Source organism: Ostrea edulis, chromosome 7 (assembly GCF_947568905.1).
Source record: "Ostrea edulis chromosome 7, xbOstEdul1.1, whole genome shotgun sequence".
Taxonomy (NCBI): Eukaryota; Metazoa; Mollusca; class Bivalvia; order Ostreida; family Ostreidae; genus Ostrea; species Ostrea edulis.
The window spans coordinates 47,556,816-47,583,762 of NC_079170.1; the positions used below are offsets into that span (position 1 = coordinate 47,556,816).

Sequence of the window (26,947 nt, forward strand, 5' to 3'; positions counted from 1 at the left end):
CTTAAAATAGGGTCTTTATGCCCCCCCCACCCCCCCCCCCCTTCAAGTCTCAGTTTTGTCCCATTTCAGCAAAGTTTTATGACACATCAATATGCCCAGATAGTTTTTGCAATGAAGGTTTGATTTGTTTCCATTTTTGCAGCATGGGAAGGAAATACTGCTGTGTTCCAGGATGTTCAAATACATCATCAACAGTTACCCCGGAAGGCATAAAAATTGTTCTCCATCGGTTACCTATGTCAGAGAAAAACCGAAACTAAAACAAGAATGGATTCGCATGCTGAGAAATGTGCATGCAAATTTAATTGTTAATGACAGTACTAGAGATTTTTCACAACCTTGCATTTGTTAACATTCACAAAATTGTATTCATTTTATAGAATTTGTGTTTATGGTTGATGTACATTTTTTTTTATACAAGTACTATTTCTGTTGTGTTCTTCTTTATATGTCTTGATTATGTTCAACAATACATTTATTTATACAAGTGTTAAATAAAATATGAAGATCCTTTTAATAAATTGTTTACCAAACTTAAATTTTAAGAATTATGCCAATATATGAAAATTTACTACTATATTATATATAGAACATGCCAAATGTTCATGTAGTTTTCACAGAGAACTCACAAATAGCCATTCTATATTTAAGAAACAACTGGCGATATAACTTGATATCAATCACAAATGTTGGCCACTAAAGTACATGGTATTCTATGAGAATAATTCTGGCACAAAAGATAGCATGTAAAACAATTTAAGTTTAGGAAGCATTTCACTCCACATTTCATCATTAAATGATATCCGTTCAATGGATATTCCTTTTTTTGTCCATACAACAAAATCTACCCAAGGTTTTTCACTAATAGCAAGTTGTCCTTGAATCTGGAACATGTAGTTGTGGTCCGTTTTCAGATTTAATTTGCCATCTTCCAACATGCAGTAAAAATGTTTATATGTAGCACATTCTTCAGGTAGCAAATATTATATGTCTGGTTGATTTGGATAGGCAGATGTAAAGCGAGTATGTGGAAGCCATTTTCTCCTTACCAACTTGAACATGACTCCGCATCGATGGTTTGCAATTTGCTTTCAGGTAACAGATATCTGAACTATCATCAACAGGGTGGTACATTATGTTGCTTACATAATTTTCATTGCACAGTTTTTTTCCTTTCTGGAAATGGCGAATAAATTTGACATTTCTTGCAGAAAAGGGGTCTTTATGAAACATGAAGTAATTTTCAACCCCCTTTTTAGACATCTGTGGCAATATATCTTGCATTGCTGTTTCCCATGAGGAGTCAAGCTCACTGTACTTGAAACTAAATATTTGACGGTTCGAATATATAGAACTGGAATCACAATCGTCTGAGTCAGAATTACATGTAGTACGTAGTGCGCGGTAGACCCTTTTAGCCAAAATGGAATTTGGTCCACTTCTTTTTAGATCCCTTTCCTGTAGCCAATTTTTCAAGTCCTTAACACACCATTTCTCCAAATCTTCTAAACTGGGAAGGAGTTCATTTCTGTCCGTTTCATCTGAGGAATCCCTGTCACTAGACATGTCCTGTTAAAACATGCATATTTTTTTAACAACACTTAAAACAAATAATCGTACAATTTCAGCATTTGTCAACAATGATGTGCTTAAGGAAGTTATTGTTTTCATAAATCTAAGCACAAGACCCCTGATGAATAATTTTCATCCATGTAAGAAAAGTGTCGTATAACAATAATTTAACGTAAAAAGTCTACAAATGCTAGAGGACTAGCTGTTGTCATTTGAAAAAAGATTTTATACTTACAAATCGAGCTTTAGTCCCTGATTTTTTTTTTTTTTATAAAATCTCCATATTGTATGAAATTTTATCATAAGATATCTATATACAAAATATGACAGCTCTATCATAAATCAATATTAAGATCTTCTATCATACTGTCAATCATTTAATTTCCTTTAATTGTATTTTATCATTCCATTCCAAATAAATAATCTTTAATGCCATTGCACTTAAGAAATTCAATATAAACTAGGCCTAGCTTAACCAAACTAATCCAAAGCTGCAGGGGAAACATGTCACCAAGCATAGGCTTCTGAATTTCTATCAATACGCCGTGAGACCATTTGGGATTACTCGTAGTATAGTACTATCTAGAGCTATACCTACACATCTTGCGCGAAATTTAGAGGCCTATGCACCGAGGGTCTGGCATTAAGTGTACAATACGTAATAATTTACATTAATAATGGTTGTTACTTATATAAATAAGAATAAAATCTGAAAATACTTACGATTATCGATAACTGTTTGCCTTTAAAAGTTGTACCTGAGGCGTTGTTTACACTAAACACTTCAATGAACTCCCCGGAAGTGAAAAATGGGTATAAAGTAAAACCCGGAGCGGACTCTGATAACCGAGATTCCGGGGTGTTGCGGAAGAGAGGCATTAAACGCATAGGTGCTTGTGTATAGGACTTCAGGTCCCCTTCCCCTTCCTTATATTATAATAGTATTTAGGGTGTATTTTTGATGAAATGTTAAAACTACAGTGTTAGTATTTAAATGGAATGAAACGGTTTTTAAAAGTCATATCGATCATAAGAAATGAATGAGGTGTGTAATTTAGTTGGCGACATTTTTAGAAAATCTGCACTTCGCTGAGAAATCCTATCGAAAGAGCAATTACCAACCTAAAAATTAGTCATTATAAATCTACTGATCATTTTTGGATTAAATGCATCACTGTTTGCTATGTAATTTCTTCTTTCCATTCAACTGCATCGTTTTAACCCCACCACCTACAACGAACGGAAGGTGTGATGTTGATATATTTCTGCCGCCGTTCATTATTTTTAGAACGAAAAAAAAACCCCGCCGAGACGATGTTTCTTAATATCATCTGCTGAATCAAAAGGTAAGAGAATACCGATAATAGTAAAAAGACGCTAGTATTTTGTGTACAAACGTACCGGGTAAGTTTGGGCCTATAGTATGGAAAATAGGGGAAATTTCTCTTTGACATTCTGAGTGTTAGACAAAACAAGGAAAGAAAAAATGTTCATTTAAATTTGGATATAAAAGAAGAATTTAAATTTTCTAATATCTGGAATATTACTGGAAACATATCCAAATATCTTATCATTTTAGACTCTTAACTATGATTTAGAGCATGATGGTATTGACAAAATGTATATTTGAAGGTTGAATAAAAATCATAACAATGTTTGATTATGATCTAAAATGATATGGGGATTGGAAGGGGGTAGTTGTTTTTAATTATCATCATTATTATGCGAACTGTACACAATAAACATGAATATATGTTATGCATTCACAAGTGCTACTTGATGGCATGATATTTGTTTAATCTTATAGCATACAGTTTTGATTCTTTTTATCTATTACCCAAAGAAATAATACTATTTCATTTTTATGATCGAATTTGGATCTGAACATATGGAAGGGGCTTAATGAAATATTTTGTTTATATAGAGTCACACCTTTTGAAAAAGAATTGTTGATTTTATTTGCATGAAAGACGTCCTCTCGGGATCGATAGTTAACAGTGACAATATATTTTCATCTATTTAATTTGTGGAAAAAATTACATTTGTAGTTTAGGATGTGATAGATTTAAAAAACTTTACAGTAAAATGCATACAACTATAAAGCGTTATATACATGCATCATCCAACGTGATGAAGGGGGTATCGAGAAATTCGCTTTTCAATTTCATCATTCTATTGATCAATAATAAGCAATTTTAACTAAAAAAAGTAATGGGTTCAGCTTTGTGTATAAATAATGAAGATTACATGAATCAACAGAGAAAGAATGTGAGTGTTATTAAGGTACACAGCGAGTAATGTAAAAAGTCCAATTGAATATTAATTAATCAGATATTATGGAAAGTTGTGTCACCATTATTAATCTAAATGGAAATAAAATCATTTAATACATCTATTTATCAAAGGAAAGCTAAACTGACATTTTATTAACTACATGTACCGATTTACTAATTTCTATTGTTAAGCACGAGGTACACGTGCTCTATCTTTCAATCAGCTGACGCTTACTGCTTAAGAACTTGGTCACGGACCACGGAAAATGTGTGTCAAAAAGACCTGAAATTCTATGGCGTGTGGTTTGATTTTCAAACTTAAAACACATTTTCTTGAAAACAATAAAATATTTGTTTTTTTCTATCGATATTTGATTTAATTTACAAATGAAAGTTTGGAAAAGTTGAACTGTGTGACTGGTTGTTTCCATACTAAAATGATTAAAATGAATTTACATCGAACTTAGAAGTTTTATAATTAAAATGCACAATGAATGAAGTCACTCTAACATTGTGGCGATTTTCGATATTTTCGGTTCGCTTTAATTTGACTCCACTAAATGAATCATCGCCGATTGTTTGATTTCCCTATTGTGGACACGTGTGTACATGAATATGTATCTTTAAATTTGAAAGGTTCACACAAGTGCTATAGAATACGCAGAAACCGCAATTTTAAAGACACCGACTTTTTTCTAAGTCCACATCAAACCGCGTAATTACGCGGGTCCCATGATTTTGACGCGTACTGCATGTTATGATCTGTGATGTTCTGTTTGCGTGTAGAAATGTTTGAATGGTGTGAACTATTGCTGTTGACATTAGATTGTATTTCTAGCGATAATTTGGTCGTTTTTCAATTTACATACTCAATGGACCGAAGGTAGAAAAGTAAATTTTACAGAAATTATGCATCTAAACGCGTAATACGCAAACGGTTTAAGAACTATATAAAAGGGAACCCGTGATATAATGTTCAACCCTTTATTTTCCAACTCTCGAAGGAAACGCTCTATATAACCACTGCACCACGCGGACGACCTTTTTGTCGTGTATTGATGTTTTCTCTTAGGAAGTGTTATTTAGCTAAAGAGACTTGACTGAGATAATCTTCATTTTCCTTGCCTGATAAATGATTGTACAATTTCCTTTTGATCAATTTCTAATGAATGGTAAAGATGCATTAGTGCAAGCCCAGTCAATCTGCCCTCTTGCATAGTACTGCGCATGGAAGTCTTGATGCGTCTTAATCCAGAAAAGGATCTTTCGGCCTCACATGTTGTGATAGGTAAAACACAATCAATGTGAAGAAGAATTTTCACGTTCGGGAAAACGTCCCCATCTACAAAGTTGAAAATATTGAGCAGATTGCAGAGTTTGCCTTAAGTTTCTTTGCTCATGTTAACACAATAACGCCTTTAACCTCTGAGTTCTTTCCCCAAGTCCTTTACAGAAAGACAAGTCAGGTCGCTCCCCCAAAATATTAGTTCCGAGGCAAGTTTGGACAATTCCTCGTGTGAAATATTTGTCACATTGACAGGCAACAAAGAGCATATCGAATATGCCACCAGATCTTCTTTCTGAAACCTTGTGTTTAATTCACAGAGGAAAAAGTCCAGAAATGGAATGGCTACGACAGATCTATAATAATCTCTTGGATTACTTGTGGAGACATTTTCTCTGTGTTGCTGCTGGGAGCAAAGCCTTGGCGTTTTAATCACTATATCAAGGTCGTCTGCAATTGTTTTGCATCTTCAAAGCAAGACTCCAATTTGGTATCTACCGCTCTACGAATTTCTTTGATCCTATCTACGTGTTCCTCAATTAACTTAATTGCAGTGAAAATGTCAATATCTCTTTTCTGAAGTTTGAGAGTCAAAGGCTTTATTGTATCTAGGACATACCTTACAAACACAAATGTTATCAACACAGAGAAGGACGTCATCGAAGCCAAAAGACCCTGTGCGGTCACTTTAATTTGTCTATCCCAAGACCTATCTTCACTGGTACTTTCATCAAGGGTTTGATTGAAAATGTGCTGCAGACATTTGATGACGAACTGGTACATAGTGTAGAACACATCAAAGCAAATATGACACTCAACCCACCTAGTCTTACAGAATTCAACTAGTTTCTTTCTGGAAAAATCTACAGAACCATTGTTTCTATAATAGTCCCAAGAAACCCTTGTCGTTTAGGGGAACTGTCAAAGAAAATAAACACTGAATTAAGGACATCTATCATATTCCTCACAAGGGATAATTTGCAGGCTGAAGCGATACTCAGATTCAATACATGACTCCCACAGTGTGTGTACAAAGCTAATTGGTTTAGAGACTTGATTCGTCCCTGACACCCCCGTTTTCTGATGCCATTGCAGCTGCACCATCGTATTCTTGCCCTCGCATGTTCTCAATCGGAATTGCAAGCAAGCGGAGGATTTCAAGAAGTTTATCAGCAATTGCTTTCCCAGTAGTTCTGCCTATATTTGCAAAGTCAAGAAATTCCTCCTTAATTATGGCAGGGTGTTCTCTGGTATCTAGAAATCTGAGATACAAGACTAAAACTTCTTTGTTAGCATACTTGTCATTTACATCATCGGCTATGATGGAATAAAACCCCCTCCCTTGTAAACCCTTCAAAATTTTACCTGTGATGTCATTTCCAATGAGTTGGATGACCTCATTCTGAATGGTTTTGCTGGTATATAAGGCATTCTATTTTGCTTTTTGTAGATGAGACCAGAGCTGCTCATCATGCTTTGCCAACAGCTGTAATATTGCCAGGAAATTACCTTTATTTGAGGAATCACTTGTGGTATCATCTCTGTGTCCTCGGAGAGGAATATTTTGTTTCCCACAAAGAATGATCGCATCTACTATTTTCTCAACAAACTTTATGTTGTGCTGATACTGTGCCTGATTTTGCTAATGGCGTTTATATGGAAGAGATGAAGATGGCACTTCGAATATCATCTTGGTTTTGTGATAAACAGATTTGGCACTCTTGTGGTGTTCTGAAATTTGATGCTTTAAAAGGGCAGATGTTTTCCAAGGGCTTTCTTATACGCAGTAAAAGGCTGCGTAACACATGTATTTTGATGTTGGACATCTGACTGAGGGAACATGACACAGAACTTACACAGACCGCCATTTAACAGTTTGCTGAAGGTCAACCATGAAAACTGATTCATCCAAGAAGATTAAAATGATCAAGTCTTTTTGAGTTCACCCGTATTCGTTGTTTGAGCACGACCTGTTTTTAACTTGGCGACATGATCTGGTCCCGAAAACAAGAACTTAATTTCTATTCTACTACGGCTCAGAAACGTTTGCATATGCAGCTACGAATAAGATCTCCGTGACGTCATGGGAATTTCCGAAAAGGAATAGACCTAAGTGTTCTTTGCCCACGACAAAGGTGATATGGTAGGGTATACTAGATCTACTTTGAAAAATATTTCAAGTATTTAGTTTGATGTTGACGGATTATATCAGCTGCTTTGAAAACACAGTCCAAGATAACTCCACACGTGTATGTGTCTCGACATCTTTGTTTACAGGTGTGTCGATCTCGCAATGCAGACAAATGATTTATATTGAATAACAAATGTTCTTGAGCAATTTGTTATGCAACATATACTGATTAAGTTTTATGATTGCAAAATGTTGTAATAGGAAAAAACGATTCGAAACTGCATTACCAAGATACAAGGTTCTCGGCTGGTGTGACCGGTCGACAGGGGATGCTTACTCCTCCTTGGCACATTATCCCACCTGGGGAACATCCAGGGGTCCGGGTTTGCCCAAATCTCTATTTGGTATTGCTTATAGGAGTCATGAGATTGCTCACTGTTCGTTATCTTCACCTTTCATATGTAACAATTTTCTCATAACCAGTTATTTCAAATGAAGGTATATCGTAGAATAATGACCACGGCATTCCTTTGATATTTTGTAGAATTTGCGATATTTCAAGAAATGTAAAATGTTAACTATGTTATGAATTCTTATTGATTTTATGCAAATTTCTCGCTATCCATATTACATTTGAGAAATAATTACTGACTTGTATTCAACATTCGTTTTTTTTTTTTATATACTTAATTGTCATTGAACCAAAACACAATGCATTCAATTTCATAAATGCATAAATAAGACACTTATGGTCAATTATATAAGGTTAGCAGCTACACATGACTATAATGAAATATACATGTTCACGTGTTCCTCAGTGTTGTTTTAGAGCAAGGTTCATGACCTGTTTGACCATATTATTTTGGTTTGGGATACCATTCTTAACTAATAAATGGATTTTAGAACGAATAGGACTAGGAAAACAGAATAACAGATGGTTGCCCGTAATGCATCTGGATTTCCGGTGCTGCTTGTTGATGATCTGTAAAAGACAAATTGAAGAAACTCATTTTCAACCGAGGTCACAGACACTTGTTTTTGTAAATAAAGTTATGACGTCAATATACTTAAGAATGAGCACAAAGTACTTAACTTGATATTACACTGAATGATACATATTAGCCGCAATAACGTAGCCCTCTCTATTTTTTTTTGGGGGGGGGGGGGGGGGGGGCTATAACTCAGGATCTCCGTAATGGTGCAGATGCGGGAATGGCTGGCTTTTTTAAAGTAAATAAAAATGATACCATATGTTCTTAGTCGATATACAAATTTACAACCTACAACTTAGGGTCGGTGAAACTACTCATTTCGATTTATTCCAATTTCTCAATTCATAGTATGCGCCATATTTGATGGAACTTCCAGTTGCGTATGCCCATATAAGATAGTGTTTACATAAATGGTCGAATACGGAGGAAAAGGCGATTTTGTCGGTATGAAAAGGTTTAAATTTGATATCAAGTTAAACAACGAACAAAGTGTAATTTTTTTCTGCCACCATATATGACTATCCTTTCTTTGTCGGAATGACTCACATAAAGTACTTTTTACCACTGATTGTTAATGTTTAGGTTTTTCAGTAGATCCACGTACGAGATCTCGCGATAACAAGCATGGCGGAGCAGACGAAGAATTTTGCATATTGCATGATATTCTTAATGAAAAACACCCTTAAGTTTTTTAGACATGCACAATTTTAGTACTCGTTTTAGTGTAAACAACATTGGAAACAAATACACGGAGCTTATTACAAGTTATTCATAACATATTTTGCACCATTACGAAGATCATATGGCATTGTAGCCCTCTCCCGAGAACGTCAAAATAAAAAAATCGGAGGGGGCTACAGTAAATATGTACATGTCACTCCTGAAAATGTCGGTCATTTGCGATTCCATGGATTATGCAATGGAAATGAATTTAAAACCGTTCTCTTCTACGATAATTTATCCAGAAAACAATGTATGGGATGGTCACATTCAATTTATCTCCGAAATCGCAATATCCTGGACCTTCTACTTCAGCAAAGTTCGTCGTGTTTTGGTACTTTTCAAATTATACACTCATTTTCTTCTTCTGTGGTTCTGCCCTGGTCGACATATTGATTCGGCACTAAAAGATTGATTTCCCTAATAGAAAATCGGGTAATTTTTCTTCTGTCTATGACGGGTTTTTATTTTCCAAAAAGTTTTAAAATATCCTTATTATTATTTCGTGTAGATTCTTAAAATAATTTTCACATATTACGAAGTAGGAAAAACTACACTATTTACCAATATAAAGGGTACATTGTACATGTAAATCCAAATCACTAAATGAATAAAACCAATGAACATATACAAAATATTCCCAAAACCATGAGAATATGAACAGAAGTAAAACAAGAGGCTCATGAGCCACATCGCTCACCTGAGTCACCTTGGCCCCTATCTGAAAACTTTCCATATATATTTGCATGTAAAACCTTAGTCCCTATTATGGCCTAAACTACCATTTGCAAACTTGAATCTACACTACGTCAGAAACCTTTCAAGTAAAAATCAGCTTCTCTGGCTCAGTGGTTCTTGAGAAGAAGATTTTCCCGATATATTTGTAAGTAAAACTTTGATCCCCTATTGTAGCCCCATCCAACCCCCGGAGCCCATGATTTGAACAAACCTGAATCTGCATTATGTCAGGAAGCTTTCATGTAAATTTCAGCTTTTCTGGCTTATTGGTTCTTGAGAAGAAGATTTTAAAAGTTTTTCCCTACATATTTGTATGTAAAACTTTGATCCCCCCTTGTGGCCCCATCCTACCCCCGGGGGCCATGATTTGAACAAACTTGAATCTGCACTATGTCAGAAAGTTTTCATGTAAAAATCAGCTTTTCTGGCTCAGTGGTTCTTGAGAAGAAGATTTTTCCTATATATTTGTATGTAAAACTTTGATACCCCTATTGTGGCCCCATCCAACCCCCGGAGCCCATGATTTGAACAAACTTGAATCTGCATTATGTCAGGAAGCTTTCATGTAAATCTCAGCTTTTCAGGCTTAGTGGTTCTTGAGAAGAAGATTTTAAAAGTTTTTCCCTATATATTTGTATGTAAAACTTTGATCCCCCCTTGTGGCCCCATCCTACCCCCGGGCGACATGATTTGAACAAACTTGAATCTGCACTATGTCAGGAAGTTTTCATGTAAAAATCAGCTTTTCTGGCTCAATGGTTCTTGAGAAGATTTTTCCTATATATTTGTATGTAAAATTTTGATCCCCTATTGTTGTCCCATCCAACCCCCGGAGCCAATGATTTGAACAAACTTGAATCTGCATTATGTCAGGAAGCTTTCATGTAAATCTCAGCTTTTCTAGCTTAGTGGTTCTTGAGAAGAAGATTTTTAAAGTTTTTCCCTATGTATTTGTATGTAAAACTTTGATCCCCTATTGTGGCCCCATCCTACCCCCGGGCGACATGATTGAACAAACTTGAATCTGCACTATGTCAGAAAGTTTTCATGTAAAAATCAGCTTTTCTGGCTCAGTGGTTCTTGAGAAGAAGATTTTTCCTATATATTTGTATGTAAAACTTTGATACCCCTATTGTGGCCCCATCCAACCCCCGGAGCCCATGATTTGAACAAACTTGAATCTGCATTATGTCAGGAAGCTTTCATGTAAATCTCAGCTTTTCAGGCTTAGTGGTTCTTGAGAAGAAGATTTTAAAAGTTTTTCCCTATATATTTGTATGTAAAACTTTGATCCCCCCTTGTGGCCCCATCCTACCCCCGGGCGACATGATTTGAACAAACTTGAATCTGCACTATGTCAGGAAGTTTTCATGTAAAAATCAGCTTTTCAGGCTTAGTGGTTCTTGAGAAGATTTTTCCTATATATTTGTATGTAAAATTTTGATCCCCTATTGTTGTCCCATCCAACCCCCGGAGCCAATGATTTGAACAAACTTGAATCTGCATTATGTCAGGAAGCTTTCATGTAAATCTCAGCTTTTCTAGCTTAGTGGTTCTTGAGAAGAAGATTTTTAAAGTTTTTCCCTATGTATTTGTATGTAAAACTTTGATCCCCTATTGTGGCCCCATCCTACCCCCGGGCGACATGATTGAACAAACTTGAATCTGCACTATGTCAGAAAGTTTTCATGTAAAAATCAGCTTTTCTGGCTCAGTGGTTCTTGAGAAGAAGATTTTTCCTATATATTTGTATGTAAAACTTTGATACTCCTATTGTGGCCCCATCCAACCCCCGGAGCCCATGATTTGAACAAACTTGAATCTGCATTATGTCAGGAAGCTTTCATGTAAAAATCAGCTTTTCTGGCTCAGTGGTTCTTGAGAAGAAGATTTTTCCTATATATTTGTATGTAAAACTTTGATCCCCTATTGTGGTCCCATCCAACCCCCGGAGCCCATGATTTGAATAAACTTGAATCTGCATTATGTCAGAAAGCTTTCATGTAAAAATCAGCTTTTCAGGCTTAGTGGTTCTTGAGAAGAAGATTTTAAAAAGTTTGTCTCTATATATTTGTATGTAAAACTTTGATCCCCCCTTGTGGCCCCATCCTATTCCATGGGGACCATGATTTGAACAAACTTGAATCTGCACTATGTCAGAAAGTTTTCATGTAAAAATCAGCTTTTCTGACTCAGTGGTTCTTGAGAAGAAGATTTTTAAAGATTTTTCCTATATATTTGTATGTAAAACTTTGATCCCCTATTGTGGCCCTATCCAACCCCCGGGACCCATGATTTGAACAAACTTGAATCTGCAGTATGTCAAGAAGCTGTCATGTAAATCTCAGCTTTTTTGGCTTAGTGGTTCTTGAGAAGAAGATGTTTAAAGTTTGTCCCTATATATTTGTGTGTAAAACTTTGATCTCCCCTTGGGGCCCCATCTTATCCCCGGGGGCCATGATTTGAACAAACTTGAATCTGCACTATGTCAGAAAGTTTTCATGTAAAACTCAGCTTTTCTGGCTTAGTGGTTCTTGAGAAGAAGATTTTTAAAGTTTTTCCCTATATATTTGTATGTAAAATTTTGATCCCCCCTTGTGGCCCCATCCTACCACCGGGGGCCATGATTTGAACAAACTTGAATTTGTACTATGTCAGGAAGCTTTCAGGTAAATTTCAGTTCTTCTGGCCCAGTGGTTCTTGAGAAGAAGATTTTTAAATGACCCCACCCTATTTTTGCATTTTTGTGATTATCTCCCCTTTGAAAGGGACATGGCCCTTCATTTGAACAAACTTGAAAGCCCTTCACCCAAGGATGCTTTTGGCCATTTTTGGTTGAAATTGGCCCAGTGGTTCTGGAGAAGAAGTCGAAAATGTGAAAAGTTTAACAGACAGACCGACCGACAAACAGACAGACAGACAGACAGACGGACAGACAGACAGACAGACAGACGACAGACAAAAAGCGATCAGGTGAGCTAAAAAAACCCCACAAAAACAAACAAACAGAAAACAAACAACACCCCCCCCCCCCAAAAGCAACAAGCAAACAAACAAAAACCCCAAAGAAACATCAACTATCAATGGAAAAATATTGTAGTGGATTTCATTAAGAAAGGTGAAGATAACGAACAGTGATCAATCTCAATACTCCTATAAGGAATACAAAATAAAGAGTTGGGCTGGACATACCAGAGATGGGATCAAGTGCTCCGAAAGAGTAAGCATCCCCTGTCGACCGGGCACACCCACCTGTGTCTTGATCAGGTCAATGGGGTAACCCGTACTCAAAATCAGTGTGCCAAGAACGGCCTAACAATCGGTATGAAACACGTCAGACAGGTTGTGTTGGCAAACTAGATCATTATAGATCATTATAACGACCAAAGAATTAGCAAAATGCTGACTTTAAACGAGACTATTGAAACAGCTTTTTTGTTTTCAGTCAAAAACTCTCCAACCGCCAAAACACCTGTGTCAATGTTATCTGCTTTTATGGCACTACCACTCTAGTAAAGATTTGTTCCTGAGAAATTCCTTAAAATGTTGATATAAGCTATGTGACAATTCGTTATTGATAAAGGTGTGATTTATTCGTTTGAATTTTCCCTTGTCTTGACTTTCGTCGTAATTTTTGCGGATAATAGGTCATGCTAAAGTCACGTGATTCACCATCGTATTAGCTCTAAATGCTTAAGGTAGCCCACTACACTAAAGCTCATACTCTGTATGACACCGCGTCACAAGATGGCAATCTAAATGTTTTGTGAAATTATTCGTATTGATCGACTTGTTTGTCTATCATCGTAGCTCAGGGGTTAAAGCATTGGGCAGGTGAACCGCATATCTCGAGTTCAAATCCCCACAGTCTTTTGTTCACATAAGCTAAAATGATTTGATTGAAAATCATGTTTTTATCCAAATTTGTATATTACTTTGCCTTTTTGGCATATATACTTATTGTATATCATCATATCTTTTATAGTTAAATCAATTCGTATTGGTTTAAGAAAATATTTCTGGGTGTAGTGAGCCACCCTAAGCCTTAAAATTAAAGTTTTTAACAGAGAGAAGTTGTAAATGTTTGATTTTTTAAAACAATCAGTAACTATTCATAATAGCAAAGATTATTTTATTGAAAAAGTCAGCATATCAAAGTAATTCTAAATTGTAAATCAAAATACAGTGTATTTAACAATAACATCAACACTTTCACTGTATGCTTAGCAAAACAAAGTATAAGTATAAAAAGTATAAAAATTATGTTACTGTAGTGAATGAAAGCATATATAACGCGTTTCAAGAGGTAGTTTGGCGTGAAGCTTCACAGTTTATACCCTAATAGTTACAAAAATGTGAAATCATTTTTCATATATTTTTAGTAGCACATTTAAATACCTTTGCTCGTGACTTTTCCAGACATATGTTCCATTTTCATACCTTTCATAAATTGGACCTGTAAATAAGCAAAAATGCGGTGGTTTTGGGAGGAAAATTCCAAGCACAGTTTGACATGCATATCCTCATGTTGGTTTTTTAATGTCTCGTCTGAGGGAGTTATATTGATCATTTAACGCTTAATAAGATACATTGTATATCATATAGAAATTGAATAACAGACGTATACAAATTTAAAAATGAGCGAAATCGTTGATGCACCAATACATGATGTCATAATAGTCCCAATGGCAAGATACGAATAGACGCAATCAAATAATCTTAAATAACAAATTGACACCGTAGTTGATATATCTCTGATTTTACTATCAACTTCCATACAATTCTTTCTCAATAAACTATAATAATGATAAAAGCATACAGTCTTCAACTTTCAAATTGGATATCTTTGGTGAAAAGCAATTTTGATGAATAATGTTTAATTTGCTTTAGCAATATTATATTGAGTTTTCATTTCAAAAGTTGAAATCTAAGATTAAAAATGACAGGGTATAGACATACTTATTTCATTTGACAGGTACCGTTCCTTAGGACAGTTCGGTTGTCCAGTGCATTTTGTTGCTTCGGAGAAAGTGACTTTACTCTGGTTTGCGTCGATGGTCGGAAAGTAGCCCTAAAAATAGTAATGTTTTCATCTTTATGCCCTCAAACGTTCACTAACAATGGCATGCAGTGAAGACCACGGGGTTTTAGAAAAAATCTACATAACACAAAGTAATATCCATAGACGCACAGCCCAGCTTGATCTAGGACTTTTTATATCAAAGAACAGCAAGCGGTATTATTTCAATGTAAAATCAAATAACTATTTGCTGTAAATAAGTCAAATATCAGATATGACAAGATATTTGAATTCCTCTTTCCAAACTGTGTCGGAAACTTTGATTAATTCATATATCCTCATATGTGCATTTGTACGTGTGTGAAATGTTAACAACGACACTTTTGTAAATGTATGTTAAACACAAAAAATGGATATCATTGGTACAATGGATTTACTTGGTATCGTATTTTTGGAAGCACTTGTATGAGATTTCAACGAGACAAAGACTAGGGCAATCTTATTAATGTACATGTAATTTTTCTTAGATCCATGCCGTATACTCTGCGTAAGAAGATTTGACATAACCCGACTAGGGTCATATTCATGTGAACTTTATGACTTGAATATTTAGAATCTATATATTTAAACATTAGCTAATAAAATCGTCGCAAAGTTGAGTTGTTAGGATTGGGTTTTGAAAAAAGTCGGACTCGGAATGAGCAATTAATAGCAGAACACAATTGAATACAGTATATCAGGTTTTTTTCCGCGTCATGTTTTTTTCCGCGAATCAGAACCGAAAACAGTGTATTAAATTTACGCGAATCAAATTTTCACTATTTCAAAGCCATAGCGAGAAATATAATTCACTATTATTTAAACTTATGAAGGAATTGGGGAAAAGCCAGCATTTGTACGTACATGTATAACTCTAAACGTGTTATGCAAAAATCAGTCAATGAAACGATTTACGGGATTTCTGAGTTACTGTTGCAATTATAATCAAATCTCAATGTGGATGATGTTCCTGCTTCTCTGAATTCATAGAGCTTTGTCAGCGATTTTGCTCCAAGTGGCTTCATCCGGGTGAAATAATTCGAACTTCACCTCGTCAATTTCTGAAGACGCGCTCAGTTGATCACACACCTGTGCTGACCAGTTTTCAAAAAGAATTTTGCACTTTTCTTTACATTGATGTATATTGTAAATACGTATAATTTGGCAGTATAGTAACGTAAATCACTGTTCGGTGGCAAAAATGGTACTAATACAAAATAGTTATCGATATTTATTTTCTGTTTAAAACGGTAATCAATCATGAGTAGCTCATGTATAATTTGTTCCTTGATTGAATCAAAGAACGCGGCCCATTTAATTAACCCTTGTCCTTTATTAAATAAACACCGACCCTTACATACCTGTCGCCTGGGGACATACCTAATTGAAGACCTACGGGTAATTGTCGCTTGTGGGATATAGGGGGACACAAAACACACTGAACACGGAACATTCACCGTAGTATTACCTGTATGCTATACAACTCTATTACAAAACTTTGTATCATTTTTACGGGGATTCATTTCCCGCAATTCGGAAATCGTCGCGAACAAAGCGGAGGAAAAAACCTGATAGACAGTGTATTAGATACGAACAAAGAGAAATACTGAAGTGCATTATAGAGATGAAAAACTGGATTGGGATTTTGTCAACTGGCTTTGGGAAGAGGTGTCAGCTCTAGCAAGGCGGACATTGCTGGATCAGCTGGAATCCTCCCAATCGGCTCGAGTAGGAACGGTCATTGTGTGTTCGCCACTCGTAGCACTGATGGAGGACCAAGTTCAGCGTGTACACAGTCTAACAGGATGTACGGCTGGAATGTCGGGTAATTATTAACTTGTTCATTATGAAATGCATTATTTCGTTTGGAAACTGGAATCAGAGTCTGTTCATCCAGGATAACATTCGTCGAACGTCCATATTTGTGATTCTATAAGTCAGGGTTTTCACTTCCTTTTCATTGAACAGGCCTATAAAGGATTTGAGGAGGCCCAAAAAATTAAAAGATGGAAATGTCGACTTCATTTTTGGTTCCCCAGAACTTCTGTTGGAAGCAAAGAGTGGAGGTCAGCTTTACAACAACTTCAAGTTGATACTGTAGTTGTAGATGAATTTCATTCTTTAGCAATTTGGTATCTGATATTATTTGCTATAACCTACTACAGTCATTCTTGAAAGTCTTATATCCATATGTTACAGCACTCGTTCCACCTCTGTTCTGTCCAGGGGTCCGTGTTTGCCCAACTCTCTATTTTGTATTGCTTGTAGGAGTTATGAAATTGATTATCGTTATCTTCACCTTTCATGTAGAGAGAAGGACATTTAACAATGTTCCATTGTAACAAGCTTCGAACAACTCCGTTCCATACCTTATAAATAGTTTTTACAATTACCACAAACGATTCCAGCATTTAAAATTTGGGTCATTATATATACTAGTGATCTTCAAAATGTTTTATAGTGCAGTAGTAAAAATCCAGTTGATTTTGACCCTTCACTTCAGCAATTAAACCTCTACACATCTTTTTTACTACTACAGCCTATACTGTCTAAAGATACTACTACTTTGTAAGACACATAAATATCTGTATCTCTAACCTCAGTAAAAGTTTGAATTAATATTCATAATACCAAATATAAGGAGTAAACAATATTTGTAAGATAGCAATTTCAATACTTTAATTAGTTCTAATTGTAACGGACCGTTACGGATGTTCCACAAACGTCCCCCATTTAAAAAGTGGTGTCATTGTACTTCTGAACGATCAAACATCTTTCATTATAAAGTTTTGTAGTAGGTAGCTATGGTGTCAATATTAGTTATTTTTTCTCATTCAACTTCTAAGAAGTATGATTTTGATTGCATTGAGACTTGGTTTGGCACTGGTAAACAAGGTAACATATTCTTTCCTCTTTTTGTTTTCTGTATTGATTTAAAACAGGAAATATTATAAGATTGCTAAATAAATGTCTACTAAATTTGCGTCAGGTGAGACTTGAAACACCATTTTGCACACTTGATACATGCATAATTAACCAATAAATCAATCACCGCTTCTATGTATTCAGGTACGCTGCAGATATCAAGTAGACTGTCTCTCGTCCAAGTAGGGATATTATGATGAACTTTGTAATCACCATAGCACTTCAAGTTGGGACATGTACCACTTGGTTGAAAAGCAGCTATCGCTCCTCTATCCTGTCATAAAATCATAAACTACAGAGAATCATATTTCAAACAATTAGCGATTAAAAATCACAAGATTATTCATGTGTATGAATAAAATATTTCATGTGTTTAGTTTGCAAAAGAAGGAAAATATCATTAAAATGAAGCTACCGTTCGTGTGTTTTGTTTGATTTGGCATCTACATGTTGTACAAAAACCTCCACCATTCTTCATCATACAAGATTGTAAACAGGTGAATTTTGCTGGAGAAATGCACTCCGTAGTTACCCCTTTCGTGCAGTTATGCGTATTGCGGCTGCTTTCTGCCACGGTTGGATACATGTAGTCTTGGCAAGTAACCTGATGATTAACTCAACGTCATTATCAAATATGCTTCCCTTATTCGAATGGAGCGCTTTCACATAAAAAAAAAACAAACCCACTATTGATTGAAATGTTAATATATTCTGCATGCCTTAATAATTAGAATGTGGTATTTGTAAAAGAAATACTCAGCGAAATACTAAATATTTTCATACTTGTGTCATATCTACTAACAATCGTTTCAAAACTACTTACACGCTAATTACATGTGCATTCCGTACATGCAAATGGATATTTGCTTGGAATATTTTACAACGTAATGAAAACAGTTCTCAAGATCATTAAGTGAGATAAACTTAAGTCAAAATGTCTTACCAATGTAGCTGAGGCTAGCACTGTAAAGAAAACAATAGACGTAATCAGGAATACATTAAATCAAGGAAGTGAGTGAGGCTAAAAAGTGAATTCTGTAACATATGCTCTTTATCGCAGGCTAAAAAATTATTTGTTCAAGTAGTGATTTTTGTAAACGCTGCATGCATCATCTATTGTACTACGGGTATTTTATGCGGATGTCCATTTTGGGCGGAATTTTGAGGATAATAAAATCCCGCTAAATTTACATCGTCTCAAGCCAAGGCAGAAACGAACGCTCATCTCCCCTTTTACCCGTGTCTCTTCGTGACAATTTCTTTGTTTATCATAAATGGCGTAATTCGGCCGATCACTGAGCTTCCGAGCAAAAGTTAGTCGGAGACTTACACTGTTTATAGTATGCGACCAATCAGAGCGCTTGTTCTTCTATACGTCGGTAAACTAACCAACGCAAAATCCGTATACAGTGTATATGTATACACCATGTGTTTGACATTGATAGTTATGAACAAGTAAATTGTACAGCTACCTTTGGGATATAATTACATGACACTACAGGTGACCGAGGCAACCAGTGCATTCAGTGCGTATTTCTAAATCGATGCTGCAAATGGATTTACGAGATTTTCATACCTAAGTTTCTTTTAGTGACTTTATATTGTACTTATAAACTTATAACTTACAACTTAAAATGTGTCCAGTATTTTATTTCTCTGTGGGTTGGTTGATTGAATATATTGTTTAACGTCCATCTCCAAAATGTCACTCATGTGGAGACGTCACCATTGCCGGTGAAAAAATACAACATTTAGGCCAGAGCTCAGCACTTACGGACTCTGTACAGGGATATATCTTTATAGTTCCACACCTGGTGTCACGGGGCCTCGGTTTTTGCGGTCTCATTTGAGGGAGCGCCCCATTTAGTCGCCTCTTACGACATGCAATGATTACTGAGGACCTATTCTAACCCGGATCCCCATGGAACTATTTCTGCTTGTTAAAGATATGATGCTGACAACAAATCTAAGTGACCTTGGTATTATCCTAGCTTCATTGAGATTATGATGAATAAACATTGATAAAGAATAACCAAACATTGTGCTAAGTGGAACTGTCTGGTTTTGTGCTCAAATTACATTATTCACACGTTTCATGAGAGAGAGAGAGAGAGAGAGAGAGAGAGAGAGAGAGAGAGAGAGAGAGAGTTGGTATGAACACATTTTTCGTCATGTATCAGCAGTTTACCTTTCGCTGCTATTAAAGGAACGGACAGCAGGTTTTAACAAGTGACCTTGACATTGTCTTGATAACATTGGGAACTTATCCAAACAGATCAACAAAGCTTACGTAAGATCTGTATTTAGTGTGGCAGTCTTAACAATTTCTGCTCAAAGGGCAAGATCTGAACACGTATAGCGATACCACCTTTCATAATGATCTTGATATTGCCAAAACAAACTTTGGCTGGGATATGTTTCGTTGTTGCAAACATATATGTATGAGTGCTGATAGAATCTAGAGCGCAATCCTGAAATATGAATCTTTGAATAGTCATAATTGTCTCAAAATAGAATATCAATGTCCAAATGGTTATTTATGTCGATTCGATATTTCCCAGGAATCTCGAAATAAAGGCATCACGAGTCTTCCATATCTGCTTCAGCTTTTCCATCGCAACATTTCATTATCACCTGCATATGATGTTTATGTTTTTCAATTGATTCTATAAGCGAGAACATGTTCTTGTTCAGAAAACAAATCAACAACAAGAGACCCATGGGCCACAACGCTCACCTGGGTCACATTGGCTGTTGTGATCTTTAAAAACATCATATGAATCCTTATTGCCATGATAAATGTCATGAGAAATCTATGATAAAAGGTGACAATTTAATGTAAAAAAAAAAATCAAGGTATAAAATGAAATGCACTGCCATGCGGAATCTATATACACGATATGAAAGCCCTACCTTAAACAATTCAAGTGATATTGCCCAAGTTAACTTTTCTTCAAAGGAGTTCAAGGTCAAAAACTTTGGTACCAAAAGAAAGGTTTTGTCACAAAAAATGCATACACCAGTTATGAAAGATACATCAGTCACCATTCAAAAGGTATGAGCAAGAATAAGTTTCGGTTAATGTTTTGAAATTTTCTGGTCAAACTTCAAGGAAAGTTTACAAGGTCATATATGATGGCATCAATGGAAATTTCTTGCCATAAAAATCGTATTTACAAAATATGAAAGCCTACATTAATCAGTTCAGGAAATATTGTCGAGGTTAGGTTTTCCTAAAAATCTAAGGTCAAACTCCAAGGTCGGGGTCACAAGATTTATAGCTTTACATTTCTTTGCCATAAGGAATTTATATATAAAATATGAAAGTCTTGCCTAAATAATTAATGAAACAGTGCTAGGTTATGTTTTCTTAAAAGCTAAGGTGAAAATCTAAAGTCAAGATCATAAGATGAAATTTTTTACTACCAACGAAATGGTCACAAGAAATGCACATATGGAATATGAAAGATCTACACGTATCACTCACCACTCAAAAATTATGAGCAAGGTTGAAGTTTCATACAGACAGAAAGACAGGAGAACATTTTAAAAGATATTTCCTGATATATCCCCATATAAAACATTCATCCTTTGTTGTGACGCCACCCTACTCTAAGAGGGTCGTGGGGTGAACAACCTTGAATCTGCAATACCCATGAATGCATATTTGATTAATCGTGGCCCTGATGTTGTTGAAAATATTTTAAAAGATTGTTCATAGATATTCCCATGTAAAACTTTGACGCCTATTGTGGTCCCAGTGCGCCCCACCCTACCCCTAGGGACCACACTTTGAACAAACTTGAATTGGAAATGCTTGCATATCAATACGAGTAATCATGGCCCTGCTGGTATTGGAACGATTTTTAAATATTCCCCTAGATATCAATGTAAAACACTGATCATTATATTGTGGCTTAACCCTACCATTTTTTCTCCTTCTCTTAATTTTATATTCTTTATAGGAATTCTGAAATTAATTATCACTGTTATCTTCGCCCTTTCACCATCCGTAGAACATGTTTCGTGTGGAATGAAGTTGGTTGGTTGTTTGTTTTACGTGCACTCACATTAAGACGTAACCAGCTGTAACTGAAGTACTACAATCTCAAACCTATGCTTAACCCTCAGGGCCGTGACAGTTAGGCGTCTGTAACGCACCATCGTCTGCCGCGACACGAAACCTCCGTTTTAAGTTCGTATCTAAAAGAAACGTGATTCTCATTTCTAAATGTCGAGCGCTTGGCGAAGGAGTAATCCCTACATTTGTTGGCTCACAGTTACAAAGCAGAAGCTCTATAGCTGAGATAGAGAAAGACCGTTTAAAGGTGATAATGGAATATTGCAGAAACTGACCATATTTCCATGCGAGATATATATTGTCTGATTCGTCTCGACATTTTTAGAATGGCTGTTGTACTATCGATGTTATGAATCACTGGAAACGTTAACTAATGATTGATTTCACTGAGATTAGGCATATTCTTGAAATACAATCATGAGGAGATTAATATTTAATTAATACAGTGTAAATTTTAATGTCATCTTACTTTCCAATCAATATATATCCCATAATGGCTTGATATGTAAGATGCCTCATAGTTTTTCGTGATTATTTTTTTTTAAAATGGCAAGTTTAGGTTTTAAGTTCTTAGTTCATTACGAGATTAATTTGACTGATATACATGCATGAATGAATATAGTGTAGCGGTGTATTGGGGCGATCTTATCTTTCATGGTAAGGCATGTGTTACACGGCTCAACCTGAGCCTAAGGAGGACTTGTGTGGCACAGTGGTTTAAAATTTAACACCCTTAACTTCCTATTTAGCAACACTGAGTTATCTCCCATGAATCATCAACTTTTGATTACTCAACTCTGTCACTCACCACTGCCTACAACCAATACTTCCTATTATTTGCCCGCACTTTCTTAAATTATCTTCTCTATTTGTCAAGCTTATTAACACCTAGGTTGTAAGGAAGTCACAGATTTCCTAAACAATCAGTATCTTCTGATTCGATTCTTACTCTTTACTATCCCGGATTTCCAACTTGGTTGGAAAACCCTCAATTCTAGAAAACCTTGTAAATCTCTGTATTTGAAATCAGACAATATACAATTTTACACTTTATCAAAATGGTTTAAATCTCTCAAATAAACAATCAACAAATTCTAAACTCTGTTTCAGTTAGTCTCAAGTCACCTAAATATGTCTATAACCAACTTTTCCCACCACTCTTATGTTGGAAAATCAATCAACACTCCAAAGCATAAATTATTCCTGACTCCCAATCTTTCTCCCAGGCCTCCTGGATGAAAGTAAAAACCAATAACTAAAACTTAAACCCTTGAACTTAATTTCTGAAGTGAATTTCCAACACTTTTGAAATTCCTGAATAATTTCTAAATCTGAATTCCAGCAAGTCTGAATTTCAGTTATAAAACAACAGCAAAATTTGAAATACATTAGCTTCCTCAGCTAAATGTATAAATTACACAAATCTAATAATAAATGAATTTCAATAAATTCTCTAACTATAATTTGACACAAATTTACTACAACAAATAACAAATTTCAGCAAAGTCTAATTCCTCCCTAAAAGTCACTTAACTCAACCAAAACTTCTTATGAAATTCCACAAATAATAAAAAAAAAAACACCCCAAAATGTGCTGGAAATATACCTGGCTCTTCTGAAAATAAAATTAAAAAGTCATTCTCAAGCCTAAATACAAAGATTCCCAACCTATGCTGACTTCTAACTCCGTAGCCCTAAAACGCTGCTTCAATAAGCAAACGAACCTCGCAGAAGAACCAAAATTCCTTGAATCTCCCCTTTTATACAACAACATGACGTAAAAGTTGGAAAACGTTAGACACGTTGGAAAATGTCGGAGAATCTCTCGTGACATTTCCCATAAGCGGCAAAAGTCGTAGAAAAATCTACTAAGTACATACAAGGCAACTATTCTGAATTAAAATCATCACTAAATACATTCCTCAACTGAAATAAGTAAATTATTATCCATTTAATACAACAAATAACATGATTAACTCGAAAAATACCAAAGCTACATGCATCGTAACTTTTATGATCGGACTCGACCTCCTACAATTAGAACAACCAAATATGTAAACAAATTCCAGCAGTTTACAACAGGACAATAAACCATCGTAAATCAACTGAAAACAAGTTAAACTACAGGAAAACATGTCATCATCCATAAAGCTATGGTTTACTTCCTACAGGATACCCATTTAAAAGTTTCTGGCAAATTAAGTACACTAAAATTCTACAAATTTTTTACACCTTACGATCAGCTGATTTCTAGTAAAGTCAAAACCTGTGCTCAAACTATTTTAATGCATATAAATCACTTAAATTTTTCAATAATCACCTATCAACTACATGAAAAGCATGACTTATACATATTCCTGCAATGTCAAGTCAAAATACACAAATACAAGTTCCTCTAAACTTTCCAACAAATGTCATCAATAATCAGGTTCCATATCTCTGTATGAAACTAATCTGTCAAATTGTGACAGGGTGATATTTTTCTAAAGTAAATATATCATTTGATTATTTAGATTATGAAAATTAGTACATGACAAAAGTTGTCTTTACTTTTGATTTATTTTATGTACAACTTAATAGTATATGCAAATATCTCTAAAGTTATTTATAGATTATGAGATCATAATGGTCAGTAATAGCACCATGTAAATATTTATATAATATAGAACTCTCCAATTTCATTGGTTGTCTAAGTTCCCTCTCTTTGCTATTGTTCACATTTTGAATTGTCTTCTAAGAATATAGAAGTGTTTTCCAGAAGATTTTCCTAGTACAATTTGACTATTTATTACCAGCATATAGAATATTCTAGACCTGACTAGAAATTTGGCTCTGTGTCACACATAGAGTTAATTAGAAAAAAATACAAACTCTGATATAACCCTACCATTGGTGTTGTGTTGTTTATATACCTATACAACCACACTATTACATTTGGCGCCCACGTTGGGACTGACTGACTGACTGGTAAGGGACCATCGGATGGACTAGGAGACCTAGTGGACCAGGACCGGAAGGGACCAGGATCAGTGCTGGAAGACCAACCCCAGAAACAGAGTCTGAGGACCAGAACATTGATTAGTGACAGTGAAAAGTGAAATCATTGACTTTTAGTGAAGCTGAACTGTGTGTGTTTCATATTCTGTGTTTCTAGGTCAGTAATTATGTCATTTATTTATATATATATACCTCAACTAATGAAGATATAGCAAACAAATAAACTTAACTAATAGTAATTAATGATAAACCAACTATGCAATACTAATCACATTCTAAAGCAATAAGTTTGTAATGCACTGCAGAATTACCCAAGCATGAACTAATCAAGTTAACCTTAAATAAATGACATAATTACTGACCTTGATCAGAATTCTTGATGAATTCAGGTATACACTGTACTACAAGTACTTAACTAAGTAAATCTAAGGTATACAAAAATGAGCTAAACAAATTGCTAAATACACACAAAAAATAATTCAACCTTACCGTGCTGGCAACTTTAGAAACACAGAATATGAAACACACACAGTTCAGCTTCACTAAAAGTCAATGATTTCACTTTTCACTGTCACTAATCAATGGTCTCCTGGTCCTCAGATTCTACAGGGTGCTACCAATTTTTTTTTTTTGAGTATTATTCATCTAGTGTACAACTCCTGCTCAATCTTTTTTTGTCACGCCTGACTGCACACCATCATTCATTGATACTTTCCAGAGTTATTCTTCTTTAATAAATAATCAATTTCATCAGGTTCACTGAATTTATTTAGCTTTTGAAATCTTAATATCAACTTATATATATATTGCATTGTAAAGTTAAATCATTCTAGGTTAACTTTAGATTTAATCATCACTTGTGTTGCTAGTTGACTTCAATTTTTTTTTTAAAGATCCATAATTAGAGTTAATATATTTTTTGTTTGTTTAGAGTTTATTAAACACAATTACAGTTATTTGAATCTTAGTCATAAGAAATATTAGCCACTAATTAGTTGCAATTTAATTAAGTTTTTAGATAATCCATTTAATTTTTAAAAAAATAAGTTATTCAAGAAATAATTATCATTATTAAGTCTTAGGGATTAATCATAAATTTAATATATTAAAAACATTCATGCTATCCGAGTGAGCTTTGGCGAAACTTCAAAACCAACATGGCGGAGCTATCTCAGGAGGAGCTTACGCAGATTGCGAATGCATTCAAGGAAATGAACATTAAACCAAAAGCCGATTCAACTGCTGACTTCAAGAAATGGATGTCTGATTTTGTCTCAAATATGAATGAAACTGAAATTAAAAAGGAACCAGAAACTGAACATACGCTTACTACTAGACAAGGAAACTGCATTCCAAAGATTTCATGCTTTTCGGGAGATGGGAAACATGAGACTACATATGACTTATGGAGGTATGAATTGGATTGTCTGATTAAGGAGAAGTATGCAGAAGGAGTCATTGCACAAGCAATAAGGCGATCTCTCAAAGGAGAGGCTGGGAGTGTTTTGATGAGAATTGGACCTGATGCCACAATATGTCAGATTTTGGATAAGATGGAAAGTATTTTAGGAACAGTTGAGAGAGGAAAAACTATCATGGAACGATTTTATAGTGCAAAGCAAGAACCAAATGAGACAACTATGAGTTGGAGTTTCAGATTAGAGGAAATATATAGGAAGGCAGTCATCAAAGGAGTAGCTCGGAAAGAAGAATCAAATGAAAAGTTGAGATCAAAGTAGTGGAATGGACTTCATCAATGGATCAAAGATATTACTGGATACAAGTTCGACCAGATTTTAGATTTCGATGAACTTCGGAAAGAAATTAGACTGGTGGAGAAAGAACACGATACCATAAAAAAACACATTTAAAGATGGCAGTAACATCAACCAGTACTGAAAGAGAGGATGATATCAAAGAGCTCAAGGCCATGGTTCAGCAATTAACAACCAAAGTACAGGAGCTTGAAAATCCCAAAAGAAAGAGGAAAACAAATTCCAAGTATTCTCAATACATGGAGACAAGGGGCAAACAGAGACATGAAAATTATTCAGATAGAAGGAATTGGGAACCAAAACAAACATCATCAAACAAATATTCTCAGAATCCTCATCCTGAACCATATGAGACTGAGGAAGGCAAACCTGTATGCTTTAAGTGCCACCAACCTGGAC

At 35.2% G+C, this 26,947-nt stretch overlaps 1 protein-coding gene across 1 annotated transcript in view; it reads right to left on the reverse strand.

Annotated features, from left to right (window-relative positions):
• Positions 1 to 2,449: 2,449 nt before the first annotated feature.
• LOC125653550 (uncharacterized) overlaps positions 2,450 to 26,947 on the reverse strand; it is a 43,653-nt gene continuing 19,155 nt past the window's right edge. Inside the window, exons 2-7 of the mRNA XM_056144587.1 lie at positions 18,639 to 18,658; positions 18,111 to 18,299; positions 17,823 to 17,969; positions 14,671 to 14,782; positions 14,110 to 14,167; positions 2,450 to 8,243 (exon numbers count right to left, since the gene is read on the reverse strand). Of these exons, the coding sequence (XP_056000562.1) occupies positions 8,147 to 8,243; positions 14,110 to 14,167; positions 14,671 to 14,782; positions 17,823 to 17,969; positions 18,111 to 18,299; positions 18,639 to 18,658 (623 nt within the window). The 3' untranslated portion in view covers positions 2,450 to 8,146. The remainder of the gene's footprint in view (positions 8,244 to 14,109; positions 14,168 to 14,670; positions 14,783 to 17,822; positions 17,970 to 18,110; positions 18,300 to 18,638; positions 18,659 to 26,947) is intronic.